Below are 19,504 nucleotides of genomic sequence, written 5' to 3' on the forward strand. Positions count from 1 at the left end.
TACAGTTTGGTCACTTTATATTCTGATTTATCCTTTAATTTTATAGATTTTTATAAATCTTTGTAAATGTTCCAAATTCTTACCTGGAAAAAGCCACCTTCTTTTTGAGATTTGAAAAATCAGTGGATACATAATCCACTCACCTCTCTTGAGTGGAAAGTTTGAGTTTGGTAAATTATCTTTATTATTCTGTAGGTTAAGAGCTCCATGAATAATGTGATTTGTATCCTGAGTTTGCATAAACAACTAATATAATTTATAGCTGGAACTCAGTGAATAATCCTCTGAGAATTTAGAGATTAAACAAAGATGTATGTTTTGCAGTGTTAAAAAGGCAGACTTAATATTTTTTACATTTGTTAAGGTATTGAATCTCCAAATAATTTCCACTTAAGAACATCGATACACATAACTCTTTCTTAGGGATGCAGAAATGTTCAGCCTCATTTGTGTATCTGTCCATGTCCATGCTGTCTCTTGCCCTTGAAAAATAATCTTCCCAGTACTAACCTAACAGATCTAAGATCTTCTGTTTCCATAAAATGCAAACATTGTCAAAATGGAGCAGGACTTAGGCAAGGGGTGGGTCCCAATGTGTCTCAGTTGTCACTGTTCCCTCACAGACCTGGACTCCTTCAACAGACTGCACCAGCCCCATGCCTGGGTCAGTTGAGGTAGTCTCTACTTTGGCACATTTCCTAGACTTCTAGAAGCTCCAAGTAATTCAGGCCCTTTAATATAGTTCAAGGGTAAGAGTTGAATGAGGTTCTTGCTTTTGGAGCCCTGCCCTTCAGGAGGCTTGATTGCTTTCTAACAGAGGCAATTAACTCTGTGCACAGTGGCCAATATTAAATTGTTGGACCCAGAACAGTCATAATAAACAATCGTATAGAGATGCCTACATTATGTACAAAAGGATGTATGTGAATGCAATATTTTTGTTCTCTGGGACAGAGAGGTTGCCAGCACATGGTCAGGTCTCAGCAGTATCTTGCAGGTGGACTTGCATGCACTGAAAGCTTTGTGCTGCTTGGGATTCCTTGAGTGTCAGAGGCTCACAGCTAAAGCACAGGTAGAAAAGTAAGCAGAAGTCCCAACAAGGACATGTTAGCTCTTGATGGAAGACCTAGAATGATTAGATTCTCAGATGAGACTGCATAAGTGCCAGAGGGAAAAGTTCATGTTCTGGATTTAAAAGGGTATTTGGATCCCACCACTAAATTATATGCTTTATTAAGAATTATGTGTAGGGGCCAAGACTACGGGATGCAAAACCAGGAACTGTGTGGAATACACTTTGATGATTTGATATTGACCATAAACATAGTTAAAACTGTATGCTCATACATAGCATTATAAATATGAACTATGTTGGTATAGTTCATCTACCAAAATGCAAAAAAAACCCAAAAAAACCCAAAACCTTTGAAGCAAACATTTAATTGTTAAAGCTTTTCTTCCCTATGAGGATTTATTGTGCATGTTCCTAGAAAAAATTGTTTTGATTTTGATAGTCAATGGGTGTTCTCCCTGAAATAAATGATTAGGAAATATAATCAGTGTGAAGCACAGCAAAAGCAACATTTTAACTGTTGCTCCTGAACATAGCCAAGTTCACAGAGGATGAAGTTCACTTGATCATGTGTGCTGTGGATTAATCAGCTTTGCTTCTTTTTATTTTGGAAGCTTTTGCCAAATCACATGGAAAATGTGCTTTCTACCTCTGATGCTGGTAGCTGCTTCTATTTGGAATAATACATTGTTTCAGCAATTCATGAGGTGTGGGTAGAGCAAAGTGGAGGTTATTTAGGTCAGTCCTCGATAGCTGCATGTCATATTAGTAAGTCATCAACATTTTCTTTATATATATATATATATATAAATGGAAAATTGCAAATGGAGTCTTCTTTCATTAAATATTCTATATTCACTTTGCTGACCACAAAGAACAGAAGCATCCTGAAGCTTTCTACAAATCTTCACTCATGGGGGGCAGAGTATAGTGGTAGATGAAGGTAATGTTAAAAAACTATCTAGGTAAAAAGAATTTCGATGTGCTGTAGTAATAAAGGTTGTGCTGGCAACACCTCACACCTCTATAAGCCTTGTTAGCAGCCAAGAGTTTTCTTGGTTCTCTAACTCTATCTTTGCTGCAACTCAGAGCAAATCCCAAAGCACCAGTGTCTCTTTTGCAGTTTCTATTAAATAAGACTTGAAATTAAAACAGAACTAGTAAAAGGACTCTGCAGAACCATCCCTGTACATACATGTGCAGTGAAAAGTTGATGGTCTATTGCACCATACAAATTGCCACCTCTGAAGTGGTCATCCACCAAGCCTCTGTCGCCCAAGTGTGAGCCTTTTATTTGTAGATATTTTGTTTTATCATTTCTTCTGTGATTGTCTTAAAATTTTTTTAAGGACAGTTTGTGAGAGCATCCTGACAAATCCTTGTCATTTTCACTTCAAACTCCAAAAGAAAACTTTCCGGCTGAACTTGGTTTAGAAGCAAGCTGTAAATTTTTGTTATGCTTTTGTTTGGGTACCTAGACATACAGATTAGTTACCAGTTTGATTATAGGTTTAAAAAAAAAATCTTTATTGGCTGCCCCATCTACAGGCAGTCACTTTGCTACAGAGATCCATGGCCTGCAAAAAGGTCACAGTGGAAGGCAGGATGTACAGGGACTGCTGGGGCTTCCTCCAAAATGCTGTCCTACGGCCCTTGAGTCAGCTGAAATTAGAGATTTGCAGCTGCTATGGACTGGTGCTGTGAGAAGGAGCTCTTCAGCAGAATGGCCTTCAGCAGAATGGCCTTCAGCAGTGCACTTCAGTGCCTTGAGCTGGGCAGCTTGACATGTTCCAGCTAACTGCCACAGTGGGAAAATCATTCCAGCTTCTCTCTTCTCTGTGAAGCAAAATTTTAATGCTGGTGCTGATGTGGGCGTGTCTGGCCTGTGAGTGGAGGCAGGACAGCCACCCACTGCAGAGGGGAAGGTGACTGGGGTTGCTTGTCCAAAGAGCCTGAGCATGAAGACAGGAGCTCAGCCCAGAGTGCTCCAGGTTACCTGGGTGCCCAGTCTGGAAGCTCTCTGTGTTCTACAGACAGTATTTGCAAGTACTGGCTCCTGCAGCCCTTGGTTTAAATGTGCAGGTTGGATCAGGTTTCAGCAGGAGAATGAGCTGTGGTGCCCCTCAGTGCAGGGCAGCTCCTTGCCCACCTGAGGGCTGCCCAAGGCTCCTGCTGAAGCTCTTCCTGCCTGGGCACAGGAGAGCAGCTCGGGGCTCCCTTCATTTCTGCTGTCTTTATACCCTTCAGCTCTCACTGGAGAGTGCAACACAGCAGTGACATTTGAAAAACCACCAAAGCATAAGATCATTCAGTGCCACACACCAGCAAAGCCAATTAACTTGAACAGGAAGTGGGGTTTAATGTGCATTTGGGGATTACAAGCTAGTGGAGGTGGGAGAAATGGGTACTTACAGTTCCCATCTGGTCTGCTCATGCTAAAAATATCTGAATTTCTCAGTGAGATGCTAGTGTTTCACTAAGCTTTGGTTATCTAATACCTAATAATCAATATATAACATCAGCAGATGTTGATACATAGATCTGCATTTTCAGTCCAGAAACACTTTTAATTAGAAATGGAATTCTGCTGGACTACATTAGACACATAAATACAGCTCTAAATGTTTGTGTGTGTTAAATCTGAGAGAAAGACACTGTCAAGCACTGGTTAAGCCTCTGGACTCCTTTCTGCCTGAGAGATTGCAGAAGCACATAAATAAAACATCAGTGTAGAATACACATTGGACACATTGCTGCTGACTACACCTATGCACTATAGAGCCAAAGCTCTTTTTCTTGTTCATATTGGTAACAAAAATTGTTACCAATAAATGGAATTTCTTTCATTTTGATGTATATGTTCCTAAAATGAGGCTGTTTGGATTGAATTTACTGTGATGGAGAAACAAATTTATCTGATCCTATAAAGTTTCCTTTAGATAATTTGGGCCAAATAACTGTGACTTGAGGTTTATTGTCTTACACTGAGGCTTTTTTTTTTGCAAAAGTCAAAGTACAGTGAACCAGGCAAGCAGTGTCTACAGTATTTATATCTACTCTCCTTCCCAAAAATGAATTTTTCATTCAATATGATAGCACATGAGTGATAGGACCTTTTTTTCAGACTTGGGTGGGCTAAGCTTGGGCTTCCTGATCCTAACAAGATATTTCCATAACTTCTGTTTTAACACAGTCATTCTGCTGACGTCAGTGAAACTAGTCTCTGCAATTTATCAATGCATAAATTGCAAATACAAGTTGGGACTATTGCTGATTCAGGAGATAGGCAGTAAGTGAATGAAAGAAGAAAAGTATTTCAACTATGGGAAAAAAATTTGTATTTGAAATGTCTACAGTTTGGGGTTCACAGGTTTTGCTTCTTTTTTTAGTACAAAATTTCCAGCTAGTGACACCTTGGCAAACCCTAGAAATTTCGAAATGTTAATTGTGAATGAGAAACAGTATTTTTGGTGGGTTTTTTTGTTGTTGTTGGTTGGTTGGTTTTGTTTGTTTGTTTGTTTTTATCCTTTCCAGAATGCACAATGTTTCCTTCTAGAAAGTTGCTGAACAGGCTATAGAAGGGAAGATCCTACCTATAGATGCCACATGGATCTGGGGTCTAGGAGTCTTTGAAAAATACAGCTGTAAATGTTCATGTGTGTTAAATCTTTGAGAAAGATACTGTCAAGCACTGGTTAAGCCTCTGGACTCCTTTCTGCCTGAGAGATTATGGAAGCACATGAATAGACCATCAGTGTAGGAAACGTGGACACAGTGCTGCTGCTTGGTATGGGCTGGGGGGGGGGCTGTCTAGCAGGGACCTGTTCAGTAAACTAAATAAATAATAACACAAGGTTAATTATCTAGTGTTTTCATAAGTAAAAACATTCTACTAATGTATCTTACCATTCTCTGAGTGCTCTTGAGGTGCATCTGCTGTATCTGCCTGATACTGGAGTCTCCTTGGGGCATGTTAGGGCTGCACACACAGTTGTACACAATCCCATGGAGCTGATTAGGTGTCTGTGGGCTCATGCAAAACTGAGATGATCTGACATTTATATTTTAGCAATTTTTCCCTCCCCATGTAGTAATTAAGATATTTATGTTAATATGTGTGATCACAAAATGACCTATATATACTCTATGTATCATTTCAAGGTTATTTGGCCAGCATTTTGGAGCAATTTCACCCTAAACTTAAATAAATATACCAGTAGGATATATTTTGCTGCTGCAGTCTTTGTGTAAGTATGTTTTACAGCTGAAGTTCTTGATTCAAATGGATAACGTGAAAATCCAGGGTGGGGAGCAGGAGCATAAGGCAGGTGTCCTATTTGTTTAATCAGAGCATGCAGTCCCCAACAGCTTCTCTGTTCTATCTGCCATGCTACCTCTCAGACAATTAGCCTGGGGTTCTGAAATGTCACTGTGTTTGGCAACTGTTTGCCTTTAATGACTTCATCCACTTAATATCTTTATAACAACAAATAGCCGTCCTGGTATTTTAATTAGACATAATGGAAAATGCTTCTTTTTAATTTCTGGTTATATTTGAAATCCAGCTGGCAAATATAAAAATAAAATTAAGTATCTGAAACTGGGGAAATTCTGATTCTTTGTATTAAGATTTTTGAACACAATAGAATAGCGAGCTTTTTTAATTAAAGAAAATGTAGAAAAAGATAATTATTAGAAAGGACAACAATCCACTAAATCTTACTGAACCTATCTGCAAAGCTCTTGTGGTGTTTGCATGTTGCCTTTACCTGAAAGACTCTCAGCTATATAAAAAATAATTAAAATTTAGGAAAAGTGCCTTTTGCCAATAGAAAATGCCATCCAGGTACAGTCACATGCAGCTTTGTAACTATTTCCCCTCTCAAAGTATAGTTAATAGCTGAAAACGTGAACATTTCTTCATTCAGAAATACCCAGAGGGAAACGATGACAGGTAGAAAATGTCTGTTCATTATTGTCTCAAAGTACAGTCCCACAGTCCCCAGGGAGACAAAGCAGGTTTTAGGGAGCAAAACATCCATTTTATAGATGACGATTACATTATTTGAAACAACGGAGTTTGCCAGCAGTACAGTGGGTATAAGTGCAGTGGTGTCCCAGGCAAGAACTGCATCCGAACTGGGAAATTTCACTAATTCAGCAGCATCAGTGCATATTGTGGCAAAGGTCTAAAAGTGTTGGACAATGTCAGGTAGAATGGACAGAGTTCTAAATGTCTTAAATGTGGTCATGCAGGATGGCCAAAGGTCTCACTGTGTGGAGCACTGTTAGGTAGAGCTGGTCTCAGATGGCCAGCAAGGTTCTTCTGTCAGGATGCCTGACAAGGGCTTCAGTATCTGCTGTGTATAAATATATTGTGAAACCAAATTCACAAAGATGGGGGTGTGGGTTCAATAACAAAGTGGAAAAAAAAAAATTAATAGAGACCATACCTGCTGACAATTACTCAGGTGTGAATTTCAGGAGAGGAGATGCCCAAGCAGCCTTTTGGTCCTTTTGAAATGTAGTCTCAGCTTCCAATAACATAATTGTCCTGCTTGGGTACTTGTTTTCTCACCAAAAACAGGATACGGATTTCAAAAGATATAGCTTGCCTTATGTCTCATCAGGAGAGGACAGCCTTCCTCTGTCTTGAGCAACCACCAAGAGGCTTTCACAAGCTGGATGTGGAGCGGAGCAGTGTGTGGACATGTTCTGGCACTGTTTCATCAGTCTGAATAGGTTTGCCTTGCCCATAAAAAAGGGTTGAAGCAGTGATTAACATGTTGGGCTTTACTTCTGTGAATATTTATTTTCAAGTAACATGGAAGTATTGAAGAAATCCTGCAGCATCAGCTGTTACATTATTGCTGCAGGTCTGTTGCTGACATTTGAACTGGTTTTGTGTTATGGTCCTTTTCTTTAGAAACTCTCATTGTATCCAAGTCCCAGATGAACAGCTGGCCCTCCTCAATCAAAAAATGGGGCACAATCTCAAGGAATTAGCCCAGTGCCTAAGCGCATGCCTTAGAGAGTGGGGACTCTGTGCAAAGGACTTTTGGGGAGGGCTGGGAGATAGAGTAATAAGTAGAAGCAATTTGTATGTGTGCATTTCCTGAGAGTAAAATCTTTGATGTTATTATTTGAGCCGTTTCCTTATTCCTCTGCAAGTCTGGGAATAAACGTTTATTAGGGAATTTTCTGCCAGTATCCCTTTGTATTCATTACTATGGTTGGCAGAAGGACAACCAGCCTGCATTTACATCCTGACTCTTAAACATGTGGTTAGCTGTTACGTGCCTCTCTAAGTGAGGGATCAGAGGCTTAGCTGGAAATATGAGGAAGGCTCAGGATAAAGCAGCGTATACAGACTTAACCCGAGGTCACAGCTCCGTGAGAACGACTTTGCCGTGGGGTTTTGTTATTCATTCAGACCTTCTCCTGCCCTCTGCTGGCAGTTCCCTGTTATCCCTTACACTATTCCCAGGATACTTACCTGTGCCAGCTTGTTGCTTGCAGTCTGTTTTGCCAAAGGGAATTTGAATTCCTGTCACTAGTGAAATTCCTTGCCACAGGTAACTGCTGTGCCCACTGCATTTATAATGTTGTATGAAGATACATAAAGTACGGTTGTTTTGGCCTTTGAAAATTATCTCAATGTACAAGCTATCACCCAGGGATCAGTTACTCTGTCCTTCGAAACTGTATTTACTTTCTGAAGTAAAGTTTCTGATTTTTGGCAGGCATGCTGATTTGCAAAGCCAAGTACTTGAGTTAAGAAATGCCAGCATTGAGGATGCCTGTGCTATTTTAATGCTACTCTTGCCATCTTGTGTTTGATGCCTGTATGTATTAGAATGCAGATTTCCTCCACTGGTTTTTTGGTGGGCTGTTTTTTTGTTTTTTTTTCATGTTGGTGTATTGCATATGTCGTGAACAGTAATTTAATGTATTGGTAGTTTCACCTGCGATGTAGCCAAGTTTGGAATGCTGTTCTCCAAAAAGCCTTCAGGTATAGTTTTGTCTACTTTTCAGTTTCAGAAAGAAAGAAGCAAGAAACACTAATACCTTTGAACTTGGTTCAACTCTTATGCACTGAATGAATAAGCAAAGGGACCTAAAAGGAAAAAATGTAATATATATGTAAGAACAGGCAAAATAAAGATTGTACAGACTGTTTCAATTTGGATACCTTCTCATGTCTTAAATTTGTGACATTACAGCCTTGATAATCTTTTAGTATTTTCTGAATTGGGTTGAAATATTCAAATGCTTGAGAAAGACAGCCTGAAAAAATTGTGAATCAGATTTGGATAGCAATGGGGTTGTGAGCAAGGCTTTTAGATCCACTTTTACCAATTGTGTTTGTGAAGCAATCAAAGGAGAGATGAGTTAGCTGTAATTTTATTGATAGGCATAATGGGATGCATTTTTGCTGGCAATTTTCTTAGATAGTTGCTGTAAGCCAGGAGAGCAATGAGAATCAGTGCAGGATTTTGTGAACATAGCTCATGGACATGAACTCTCTTGCTGTTCCTCTCTATCCCTCCATTTATCCCCATTCCAGTTTCTGTACTTTAGGTTTCACCTCTCCCCCTGAGTTACATCCTTTGCCAGAGAAGACCTTAACTCGTGCTTCTGCTTGTTTTTTTCCCTTTCTCCAGCCTCCTTGTTTCCAAGCTCAGCCTTCCATCTTTGGGCTCTTGATCCATCAGAATTTCACATCCCTCTGCTGCTTCTAGCCTGAGTTGTAGTTTTCCTGTTTGTTTGACTTTAAGATCACTGAAAATCTTTCCATTGGAGCTGTAAAATACCTATGCTGATTCACCTTCTTGGCTACCTATTGCAGGCCCCTTCAAAGCCGTTATAAACCTTTGCCATGGTTGCTTTACTGAGCTGCCAGCTCTTGTCTCCTTCTTCCTTGTCAAATCTGAAAATAAATGTCAGCCAAGTGAGCAAACAAGTGGACTAGAATGGAAATAGGATGAATCTTTGGTAACAAATAAATATGTATTTGACCCACAAATTTAGTTGTAATTAACCAGCTGGGAGCTATAATCACCTTTTTCCAGGGCCTGGCTGCCTTCAGGTAGTAGCAGTCTGTGTGTGCTGAGAAGGATTAGAGATGGTCTTCGAAGGTGCTGCTTGGGGAAAAAGCAAGCTCTTATTGTAATGGGGGACAGCTGAGACCCTGCTTTTGTCACCAGGGGCCACTGAGACTGGCTTTCAGCCTTCCTACAGAACTGTGCATTTTAGAGAAAGGTACTTCCTATGCAAGATCCTTGCTCCCACAAACAGGATGCCTTTGGAAAGGAACCTGCAAGTGTGACTTTTCAGGGAGGTAGTTGAGGTTAGAGTCTATGTAATTTTCCCATTCGTATTTATCTGATAAAAGTAACAAGTGCAGTTCTCAGAGCAAAAGGAAGGGGACTTAATTAGATTCAGTAACTCAGTAGGGAGCCCAGATAATGACTGCAAATGATGTAAACTGTGCTGTGAGACACCATGCCTGTTTGCACTGCAGCACTGCTTAGACCTCAGGAGATCCTGGGAAGGGAGGGCACTGGAGGCCCTGTCAGCTGTTTTAAGAGGATACCATCCCCTGGATGCTCTGTCAAGGCACTCATTGGTGGCCTTATGCCTGCTGTTGCATAAGGTCCATCTTAGGTCCCTTTGATGCTTGTTCCAGGGCATGCAGGCAGGTGACCCCAAGGCACCTGGTGTGTCACATTCTGCCTTCCTGCCTCCTTAAATTGAGCTTTTCAGTTGCTCGTGCTGTGCAAAGATCTGGGGTGTCTGGATCCAGGTACAAAACATCCTCAGGCAATCTCGTCCCAAACAAGTATCTTACTTTTAGATACCAACTCCAGGAGGAAAACAAAGTGTTTCCTGCCTGGGAAAGAAGGCAAGAACGCTGCTGCTTCTGTAGCTTCATCCAGCAGTAATTGCTGGTTGTTGAAATGTTGAGCAAGCAAGGAAACTGGGGGGGCTGTGGTCAGCCATAAATATAAAGGCTGGGACTTCATGTAGCTGCTTACTGCTTTTCTGAGCTACCTTTTCCTATCTAGCCAAAAAAATTTAAAATGAGCTTATTAACAAAAATAAATGCATGTTAATTGCATCCTTACCGTTTTTTCCAAAGAAGTTTCAGGTTTTGAAACAAGCACTAACAGCATGCTTGTTTGCTCTGAGAAGAGGAGTCGGGCATTTCCACTGAGGGGCCATGCTTGGAGTTCAGCAGTAGGTGGGAGACTGTGCTCAAGAGGTACCCAAATACCAGCTCATTAACCCGCCCGCATACAAGAGCAAAATTGGCTTTGTTATTGGAGTTGTTAAATGTACTAGTTATGATTTCTTTTTGAAGGATTCTTTTAATTCCTTTTGGATCCTATTTTAGTTTTGCTTAACAGCTTTTAAAGGCATTTTTTTCCCTCCCTGTCTTCAGCTATTGATGGATTTCTAAAAACTGATGAAAGACAAAGACTGGCAAAGGAAAGAAGAGAGGAAAGGGAGAAATACCTTGGTAAGTTGGCAGGGGGTGTATCTATTATTTATGTATACGTTTTAATAGGCTTAACTAACTAACATAGCATTTTTTGTGTTCTGATTTTTAAATCTTTTTGTTCAGTCTGTTCCTGGTCTTTACCACTTCTTCTAACTTAAACTATAAAAAATAATATTTTTGCATTTCCAGTCAAATACTTAATATTTTATATTTACAAGTTGACTTCTTGGATTTGTGTGCTTTGAATATAGGTTTATGTTCAAGATACTGCTGTTATGATCCTGGTTTGTGAAAATCCCAAAAAAGCCTTGAATAATACTCAGAATAATATGTAGGATGATTTGATAAAGCAGCCTCAATTTTAATCTGCTTGGTTTTAGCCATATTTAAATATATAGTAGAGTTGTTAAGTACAGCATTAAAGTGTGTACTTTTCTGTAAGTTGTAAAATGGTTAATCTTTCAGGAGAATGATAAAAAACATTCTTCAATTCCTGAATAACATAACCAATAATTTCAGTTTTTGTTTAAAACGATTGGTTATTTTTAATCTATTAATATGACCAGGGAAATGTTGAGAGAATTGCAAAATAGATATGTAAAAAGTATAAATATATATTTAAGGGGAGTGGGTGTATACACAATTAAAATATATATGTGTGTGTGTATACATATATATATACATAAATGAAATTTTCTGTTCAACATTGATTTGCACTTCCTATATCTCTCTGTGTATATAAAAAAGTGTTAAACAGTTAACTTCACTTTTCCTCATTGTAATAACAAGAAAAATCAATACCACTGTTCCTAGAGATAACCTGACAATTCCTAGCAGAAGGAATTATCAGTGTTTTATGATTGTTTGTAAAATTTAAGATAAGCATATATTTTGAGGAATGTCAACTAAACAAGTATGGGCACCTGTTAAAAGAATCATAGGAAAATACTGTTTTTCTTGTAATAAATAAACAAACTGTTGACCATTTCCTTGCAAAGTCTGGGGCTTGAGACCAGTGACTTGACATTTTTCATTACCATGGGCTTGGTCAGCACGATTCCTTTTGGTAGTTCTGGTGAAAATGTGCTCCTCTTTAGTACTTAACCTTGCCCGAGCTTCTGTCTGTCTGGGACTTATTTCTCTTCCAGGTATGCTCAGTGTAGGCTATCTCTTCTTTCCTCCTGATTATCCCTTCTTTTCTGGTTCCCAAGGAAGTGATATATGGATTAGATTGGAAAGGACTTGGAGTAGAAGAGATGAAAAGGAAACGGAAACCTGGAGATTTTGGGGGTGGTTGGCCCAGGGGATTTGGAAGGTGATGTCTGCAATTTTCTCCCAGACATCATATATAGCTCCTGGAGGAATATTTCTTGAGACCATTTCTGTAATGGGGAGCTTTGGGTTTTGGTCACACTTTGATTGTGAGAATTTTCTTTTAGAAGTTCAGAAAAAAAGCAGCGTGTTCCCCCAAGGGTCAGATCTTCAAGCAGTCAGCAGGTACTGTATAGCAATAGGAAGTAACTTTTTCACCTGAGCCAAAACTCATTAATCAGTGGTTTACATCCCTAAATTAAGCAACAAGAATTGTACGTGTGTCCATGATGACAGAATTGTTTACTTCTCTGTCTAGAATCAGTCCCAGGTTTCACCTACTTACTCAGAAGGTAATCTTAGCACAATCTCTGGACACCTCACTTTATTTTTGGTTTTTATGAACTCCAGCATGCTTTGTCACCTGCTCTACCTGATGTGGCTAGCAGTTGGAACAATTAATGCCTGGTCACTTGTTATCCACAGTTTCTGAGGCAACTTTTTCTGTTGAACTTCATGCATTCAATCCAGGTTCACTGCATCACTGACACTCCCCTCATACTGCCCTGTCTTGAGTGGGGAGGATGAGTGGATTTTCATAGGACAAAAGGGAAAGACAACATCAACTGTATTTCTAACAAGAATAAGCCAGAAGGTGTTCTGGAAAGCAGGCTGGATTTGAGGAAGAAGTATTCTAGAAGGATTCTGTATTCAAGGCAAAGAAATGGAATGTTGGAAAAGGAACTGGGTGTTGGGAAGACTCTGGCTTTCACCCAAGGGAGTGAGGATGGAGTGGTGCTAAGAGGGACAGAAAGTCACAGCTGTGGTTAAAGAGCCTGGAGACAGGAACTGAGGAGAAAAGGCTGATCTGAGAAGAGGCATTTGGAATGGCTGGGCAACAGCCTAGGAACAATGGAAAGATAATACGGGAGAGTTAGAAGGGTGATGGTATGCTGCACAAGGAAACAGGAACTGAAGAAACACAGGCATAAGTGAGCAGGAAGAAGGACTAGCTCTTGTATAAACAGTGTTAATTCTGGCTTTCCCTGATTTCAAGTTCTTAGCCTAGCAATATTCTTTGATATTGGCTGTATGTGTGTTGGTATGTGATACTACAGACTTGTGTGTATATAGGCATGCTTACAGACCTCCACTTTCCTGCCTTTTTATGGAATACACTTGCGTGGGAAATGGATTTTTCCTCTCAGTTTGCCACATTAACTCCTGCTACTTGTTCTTCTATGTACACCTGAAACAACAGTCCAGTATGTATTGTTGCAGTCTGAGTTTCTGAAACATCAGGGTAATGTCCCATGAAGATTATTGCTCCAGTAGGAATAAACAGCTGGGCAAAACCTCAGTAACAGAACTAATTTTTTATTTTTTTTTCATGGGAAGAGGCAGAAGTGGGTAAAGATGTAGCACCAAATCATGAGCTGAAAGATGTATTTTCAAAATTTCATAGAAAACATAGAATATGTTGTTTACGTGTGTCTGTTTTAAAGGCAGTTCCATAACAAGAAGCACAGTTTTAAAGAAGTCCCAAGGGCTTTTGCTTCAACATATACAGCTGATTTCCTTCAAATCTTACTAGGAACAGTATGTCTGAAAAAATAATTTGTCTTTAAGCTTCAGAGGGACTTGAAACATTAAAAAAAATTGTTAGACTGTTGTGTACACTGTTTTTTACATAGATAAGAGGTACAAACTGGCACCTTGTGTACAGAGGCTTCCCTATTTATTTATTGAGCAAATTGCTTAGATTTACTAAGCATTTCTGCCCTTCTGTGTGCTATATTTTTAATCTCAGTTGACTAAAACCCTGTGTACTTGTATTTGTTGTTTTGCACTATTGTTTAATGTAACCAAATAATTTTAAAATAGAAGAAAATTTGCATGACGTGAAATGCACCTTTTTCTCTGCATAAGCTGCTAGGGAGCAGCAGATACTGGAGAAGGAGAGAAGAGCAAAACTTCAGTATGAAAAGCAAATGGAGGAGCGATGGAGAAGACTGGAGGAGCAGAGGCAGAGAGAGGAGCAGAAGAGAGCAGCTGTTGAAGAAAAGCGGAGACAAAAGCTTAAAGAGGAGGAGGTGAGGTCCGCTGGGAGATGTATGGCAGCGCTGAACATGGCTGAATATTGACATGCATTAAACGATGGGGGGTGGGAGCAGGTCTGGAGACATGTGAGCAATTACTGCAGGAGCTGCAAAGCACATCACCAGAGCTGTAAGTAGTCTACCACTGTACATCAAAAACACTTTCCAAAACGAATTTTTGAAATTTTTGTCTGATCTCCTGGAATAGTCATCTACTATTGCTAACATATCTGGGACTCTGATTGTCAAATATAAAGCACCAGCTTTCTGGAATGAAGTCTTTAAAAGATGAGTGTTTCCAAAAGAGGAAAGATTTTTCTTACTGTTCTGTTTACTGTCCATGAAAAAGAAATAATGTGTTGTTCCATTTTTCCTCGGTGACAGAAACTCAGAAATTTGTACTTAAAGCACTGAAGAATATAGGCTGTTTTTAAATTCTAACATAAAACAGAAACAGATATTTTTAAGCATCTTCATGCCCTTCATCTCTTTTATGCTCCCTGCTGAGATCATTTAAGGTTCTTTTTTTGCTCTAGTGAGTCCAATTTCTGGTACAGCTTTCTGAATGCAGGATGTGTGTGTGTATATCTCTGCATGATGTTATGTGGAGAACACTAGCACTGCTACCCACAACTGATAAAGAATTAATGATTTTTGGAAAAGGGGGCAGTGGTTAAAAAAAAAAAAACAAACAAAAGAAAATATTTCCTCAATTCCTAGATAAAAAAAGCCTTAGAAATCCATAGTTCTTAACCTCCATTTTTCTGCCCCGTCCTTTCATCAAAATAACTTTGCAAAACAGGTAAAACACTTCTGCATGATTTCTCAATAACAAACAACTGAATTTTTTGTTTGATTTTTCACTTTACTTGAAGAAAAGATTGTATCCTGTAATTTGTCATTCAACTTCAACATATTTATTGTGGCTTCTATGGAATGGCAGAGAATTAATTTAAAAATATTTTATGTGTTTTATTTCAAATTCTTTGAAAAAAAAAATGGGAAAAAGCAGAAACAAAGGGTAGGAGGTCCCTCTCTTGTGGTAACAGCAGTGAAGTCCTGTGCTCCTTCTCCAGCATTTCCTGCTGCAACAACCTTTTGCAGCTAAGCAAAATCTATTCCTTTTGTGAGGGTTGTAAGGGGAAGAGGCAAGTACAAAAACATCCAAAACCCTGCCCTCAAAATTTTCAGCAGAGCAGGACAGAAAGGCAGAGAGGTGTAGGAAGAATGAGTATCCGCCAGCTTTCCCTGCATTCATGGTTTGCCTTTGCTGAAGAAATGAGAGCAGAGTTGTTGGATGTAAAGGGCGGTGACAGGTCAGACCCAAGGCGTCTGTTGAGCAGGGGCCGATCCCATCTCCTGTAGTGGCCTCCTGCACTTCCCCAGAGGTGGGCATGAGAGGCTGAGCACACTGTGATGCTTTTCCCAAGCACCAGCAGGCCTATTCCTGCTCCCCAAGACACTGCATGTGTGAGGGCAGACTTCTGTAATGGCAAGGGAGAGACTGATTCCCAGTGTTTAGTTGTAATGTGAGTACCACTCCTAGCTCTGCTCACCAGGCCGGTCCTTTATGCTTAAAGTTTCCAAAGTGTTTTTTGGAAGCTAAAGCAGGCCTGTGTCTGGATTCTTTCCCTTTCCACCCTTCTCCTCCCCCAGGTTGAGGAGCTTAAGAGAAGGCTATGTGGGCAGGAGGACAGGAGAAGATGCTTGTTTGTTTAGGGATGGATTAAACCTGTGTGAGGATAAAGTCCAGGAGCCTCAAAGAAGAAGAGGGTGCACAAGGGAATAATCTATAGAACAAGGCAGAGTGAGAGAAGAAGGAAAGTGGGAATAGGAGGCATCATTACTTCCTAGCTTCCTTCATACTTTTTTGTCCCCCATTTCTCAAACTCTGTTTGAATTCTACTAAAGGGTCTGCCAGTTTAGCCTCACCTTCCCCAGCCCTTGTTCTTGTCATGAACCCCTCAAACTCTGTGTGCATAATAACAGTGGAGGTCTGAGTAAGGATGGTGATGAACTTGCAGCTCCCTGGACATTGTGAGTTACTCACTGCTTGTGAGTAATTTTGGCCATTTAAGACTGTCTTTACTGGAAAAGCTTTGAACCACCTGGGGTGTGAGGGTGTATGTGCTCCTGCCAGTAAGCCAGTGTGTATTGCGGCATCTTGTCAGTGTTTCTCCTTTTAACACCAGTTAATACTGGCTGGGTACTGGAGTACCCACGTTACTTGCTCATCAGGTGTCTGAAATGAGAAGTAGAGAGCTTTTCTTCCTTGTTCTCTGCCTTACTGGTTGTTCTTTATAGTTTCCCTGAATTATTTTTCCTTGTTTTTTAAACACAGCAGAAAGTAGTGCACATTCATGCTAGGAAGAGGTCATGTAAATCTCTCTGTACAAAATACTATTGTTGCATCTGAAAGAGTCTGAGAGGAATAGATCTTAACAAACTGGTGGGGACTTGTTGGCTCCTATATCAGACTATCCTGTGCTTGACTGGTTTGCTTGCAAAAGACTTCTTAAAGAGGTGGCTAAAATTTATTTTGCTTAGTTTTCCCCCTCTACAGTGCCAGATAAGGGATGGTGGTTTTAAAGTCTCTCTTGGTAGAAATCAAGGTATTCTGTCAGAGTTCTTTTGGGCAGCTGGAGATTGTTGCAGAGCACAGTGAAAGCGTCAGATTCTTCAGAAGGAACTGAATAAATAATGTTTAGATATTATTCTGTCTATACTGACTTCATCTTTCTTATCTACAGAGGTCTTGAGTATCACTGCCCTTCCCTTTGTATTACTTTTAAAGCTGTGCACTTCTTTTAGTAAAAGCAGCCTTGAGGAAAGCAGTGTGTTGTTCTACAGGAGTGATTTAAAAGTTTCTTTTAACAGGGATCTGGACAAAAGTAACTTTTTCAGTTAAAGTAATTCTTTTCCCTTTCCTATCTTGAACTTCTATGTAACTTGGAAATACCTTGTAAATAGATGTCTAGCTGTACACAGGTTATTGGGAAGAGATTGTTTTGGTGCATGTGCACTATTTGTTACACTTGTAAAAAGAATGTGCTTAGACACAAAAGAGTGAAAAGCTCTCAAGATGTTGTAGCTTTAATTACTTCCTGTACTCCACTCCAAAGATGAAGCTAACTGATAATCTCAGGAAACAGTGAGCTACTTAAATACAGTGCTGTATATAAAGTGAGGAGGAAGAGATGGTTTGGGGCTCTTTCAGATGTTTGTCTTGCAGATATAAGGAGATATTGGTTTAGAATAATTTGCACAAATTATTTTAAAGTCACAGTACTTGAAACATTATTTTTTCCTTGTCACATCTGTGTTATATTTTACAAAGAAAAAAGGAAAGAACTTATTTGTGAGAAAACAAGTCATTTGACTGAGTTTTGAGGGGCAGGGTTTTGTTTGCTTTTAATTCAGACAGTACAAGTGCTTATTCTGTTGCTCAAGCTGAGGAAAACTTGCATAAGTAACTAGATTTTGGAAAATAATGTATATTTTAGATGTTAGCAGTAGATGGCTCTCTCTTGTGATTTTATTCATCCTTAGTTTAACCTACATGCAGTGCTTGTGCTGTTACAGTTCCCAAATGAGATCACATGCATAGTGTGATATGTTTCCAAGAAGGTGCTTCACCTATAACATAAACTGCAAGGGTTTTCTGCATTGTTTGCTGATGAAGGAAAGCTTTGTCTTGTGGTTTAGTTTTCATCATGGAACAAATTATTAATGTATGAGTTGTTTATGCTATGCTTGCTTGTCTTATTATTTTCTTTGGCTTTTTAGTTTTGTGCCAACTTAAAATGTTTTTTAATAACTATCCTTTCTTTGTGAAAAGCAGCCTTTGTATTGTTCTTTATCTAACCTATATCTGCAGAGGTTTTGTGAGTTTTAATAATTATATTCTATAGTGCTCTAATGAAAGGCTCTTTGCAAATGAAAATGAATTATCGTCTCCAAATAATGTATCTGGAGATTTCAGCCTCAGATTGTAGGTAGCATGGGTTTCAAATGTGTATGAAATGTCATTTAATTTCTTTAATCTATTTCAGCATGAATTTTATTCTTGAAACAATATTTTGATAGTAGGTGTAAGTGTATTTTGTGGTTTGAAAGCTATAGAATATTGCTTACTCCAAGCATTGTTAAAAAGCCCCAAACAAGACAGCAAACAGAAATAATTGAAACATGAGTGCTTTAATCTTTTTTTTTTTTTTTTAATTAATGAATAACAATATTCATTAGAAATGGAAAACAAAGGTTCTATGTAAGAGTATGCTTTAATGAGAAAGAAATGGGAGGGTGATTTTCCTTAGTAAAGAGTGTGGGTAGAAAGATAGATTGGGGCAAGTTGCATAGTAGAAGAAAGTGGTGAAAAGAGGCACACTGCAGAGAGGAGCTGGTGATGAAATATGTGAGGTTTGGAAAGACTAACAAAAGGGGCTCAAACAGAATTAAGTTAGGGAAGTGGGGAGCTCAAAGTAAAAAAGCGCAAACTTGTAATGCAAAGCCTGCACACCCAGGATTTAAATGTGAAACTTGTATCATCAAGTAGTAAGAGAAGAAAGAAAGACTGTAGCAAACTAAAGCAGACAGGACTGACTGCAGATTCCAGAGAGTGGAAAAAGATGTTTCTTTCTCACAGGCAGGGTGTGTGTAAGAAGCGAATGGGGTGTTCAGGGCTGTGGGGGATTTCTGTGCTCTTGCAGAAGAGGCAGTGCTTGAGCCTTGTGATGCTTCCTTCATTTGCTCTGTAGGGAGAAGGGAGGAGGCAGAGCTCTCATTTTCATGCCTGCCTGGACACTGATGGCACTGAGTAGACAGAGAAGGGGGATGAAAGGGGGGGGGAGGGGGCAGGGAAGCAGCTGCCTGCTTTCAGTGGTCTTTGAATGATGTTACCTGATAGACCGTGAGCTCACAACACGGCTGAAAGATCGCTGAAAGATTGTCTTCCTGGAGACAACAGCAGAGATTGTAACAGCAGGGTGGGTCACCTGGCCAAAAGGTAACAGGGACAGGAGAGCTGGGGATGATAAAGGGTGCAAGAATTTTCTTTATTCACTCTTTGGATAGAGGGTGACAGAATATTTTATAGTGCAAGTGATTTGTAATAAAATTAGAAGAGAGCTTAAAGATTAAAAGGTAGTGGCTTGCTGTTGATACTGATAGATAACTGGTAGCAGGGTTGGATGAAGTGGAAAAAATGAGCTCATAAATAAATTACTGCAAGTCACGGTAGTAGAAAAGATTCTTCAAATATGTGGATGAGGCAAAAGTATATTGTAGATAACCAGAAGATGATGAGGGGACATCTGGCAATGTAGAAAGTCAATGACCAGGGTCAGAAGCCCAGGAAGGTAAGACAAAGTTTACAGGTACATGTATAAAAGTATGGAGATTACTGGATGTTAGGGTCTTATATGCAGAAGGAGCTCCATCAGAGACAACTATCTCACCACCAGTACAGAGCCTGAAGGAAACACCCTTAATCAAAGACTGAAATTTTTTTGGTAAAAT

At 39.5% G+C, this 19,504-nt stretch overlaps 1 protein-coding gene across 4 annotated transcripts in view; it reads left to right on the forward strand.

Moving 5' to 3' along the window:
- Window positions 1-19,504, forward strand: part of MAP7D2 (MAP7 domain containing 2) — an 81,465-nt gene that overhangs the window by 34,222 nt on the left and 27,739 nt on the right. For all 4 annotated transcript variants that reach the window (XM_053971337.1, XM_053971338.1, XM_053971339.1 and 1 more), the window contains exons 2-3: window positions 10,518-10,595; window positions 13,818-13,981. In XM_053971337.1, the coding sequence (XP_053827312.1) occupies window positions 10,518-10,595; window positions 13,818-13,981 (242 nt within the window). The remainder of the gene's footprint in view (window positions 1-10,517; window positions 10,596-13,817; window positions 13,982-19,504) is intronic.

This window comes from Vidua macroura, chromosome 2 (assembly GCF_024509145.1).
Source record: "Vidua macroura isolate BioBank_ID:100142 chromosome 2, ASM2450914v1, whole genome shotgun sequence".
Taxonomy (NCBI): domain Eukaryota; kingdom Metazoa; phylum Chordata; class Aves; order Passeriformes; family Viduidae; genus Vidua; species Vidua macroura.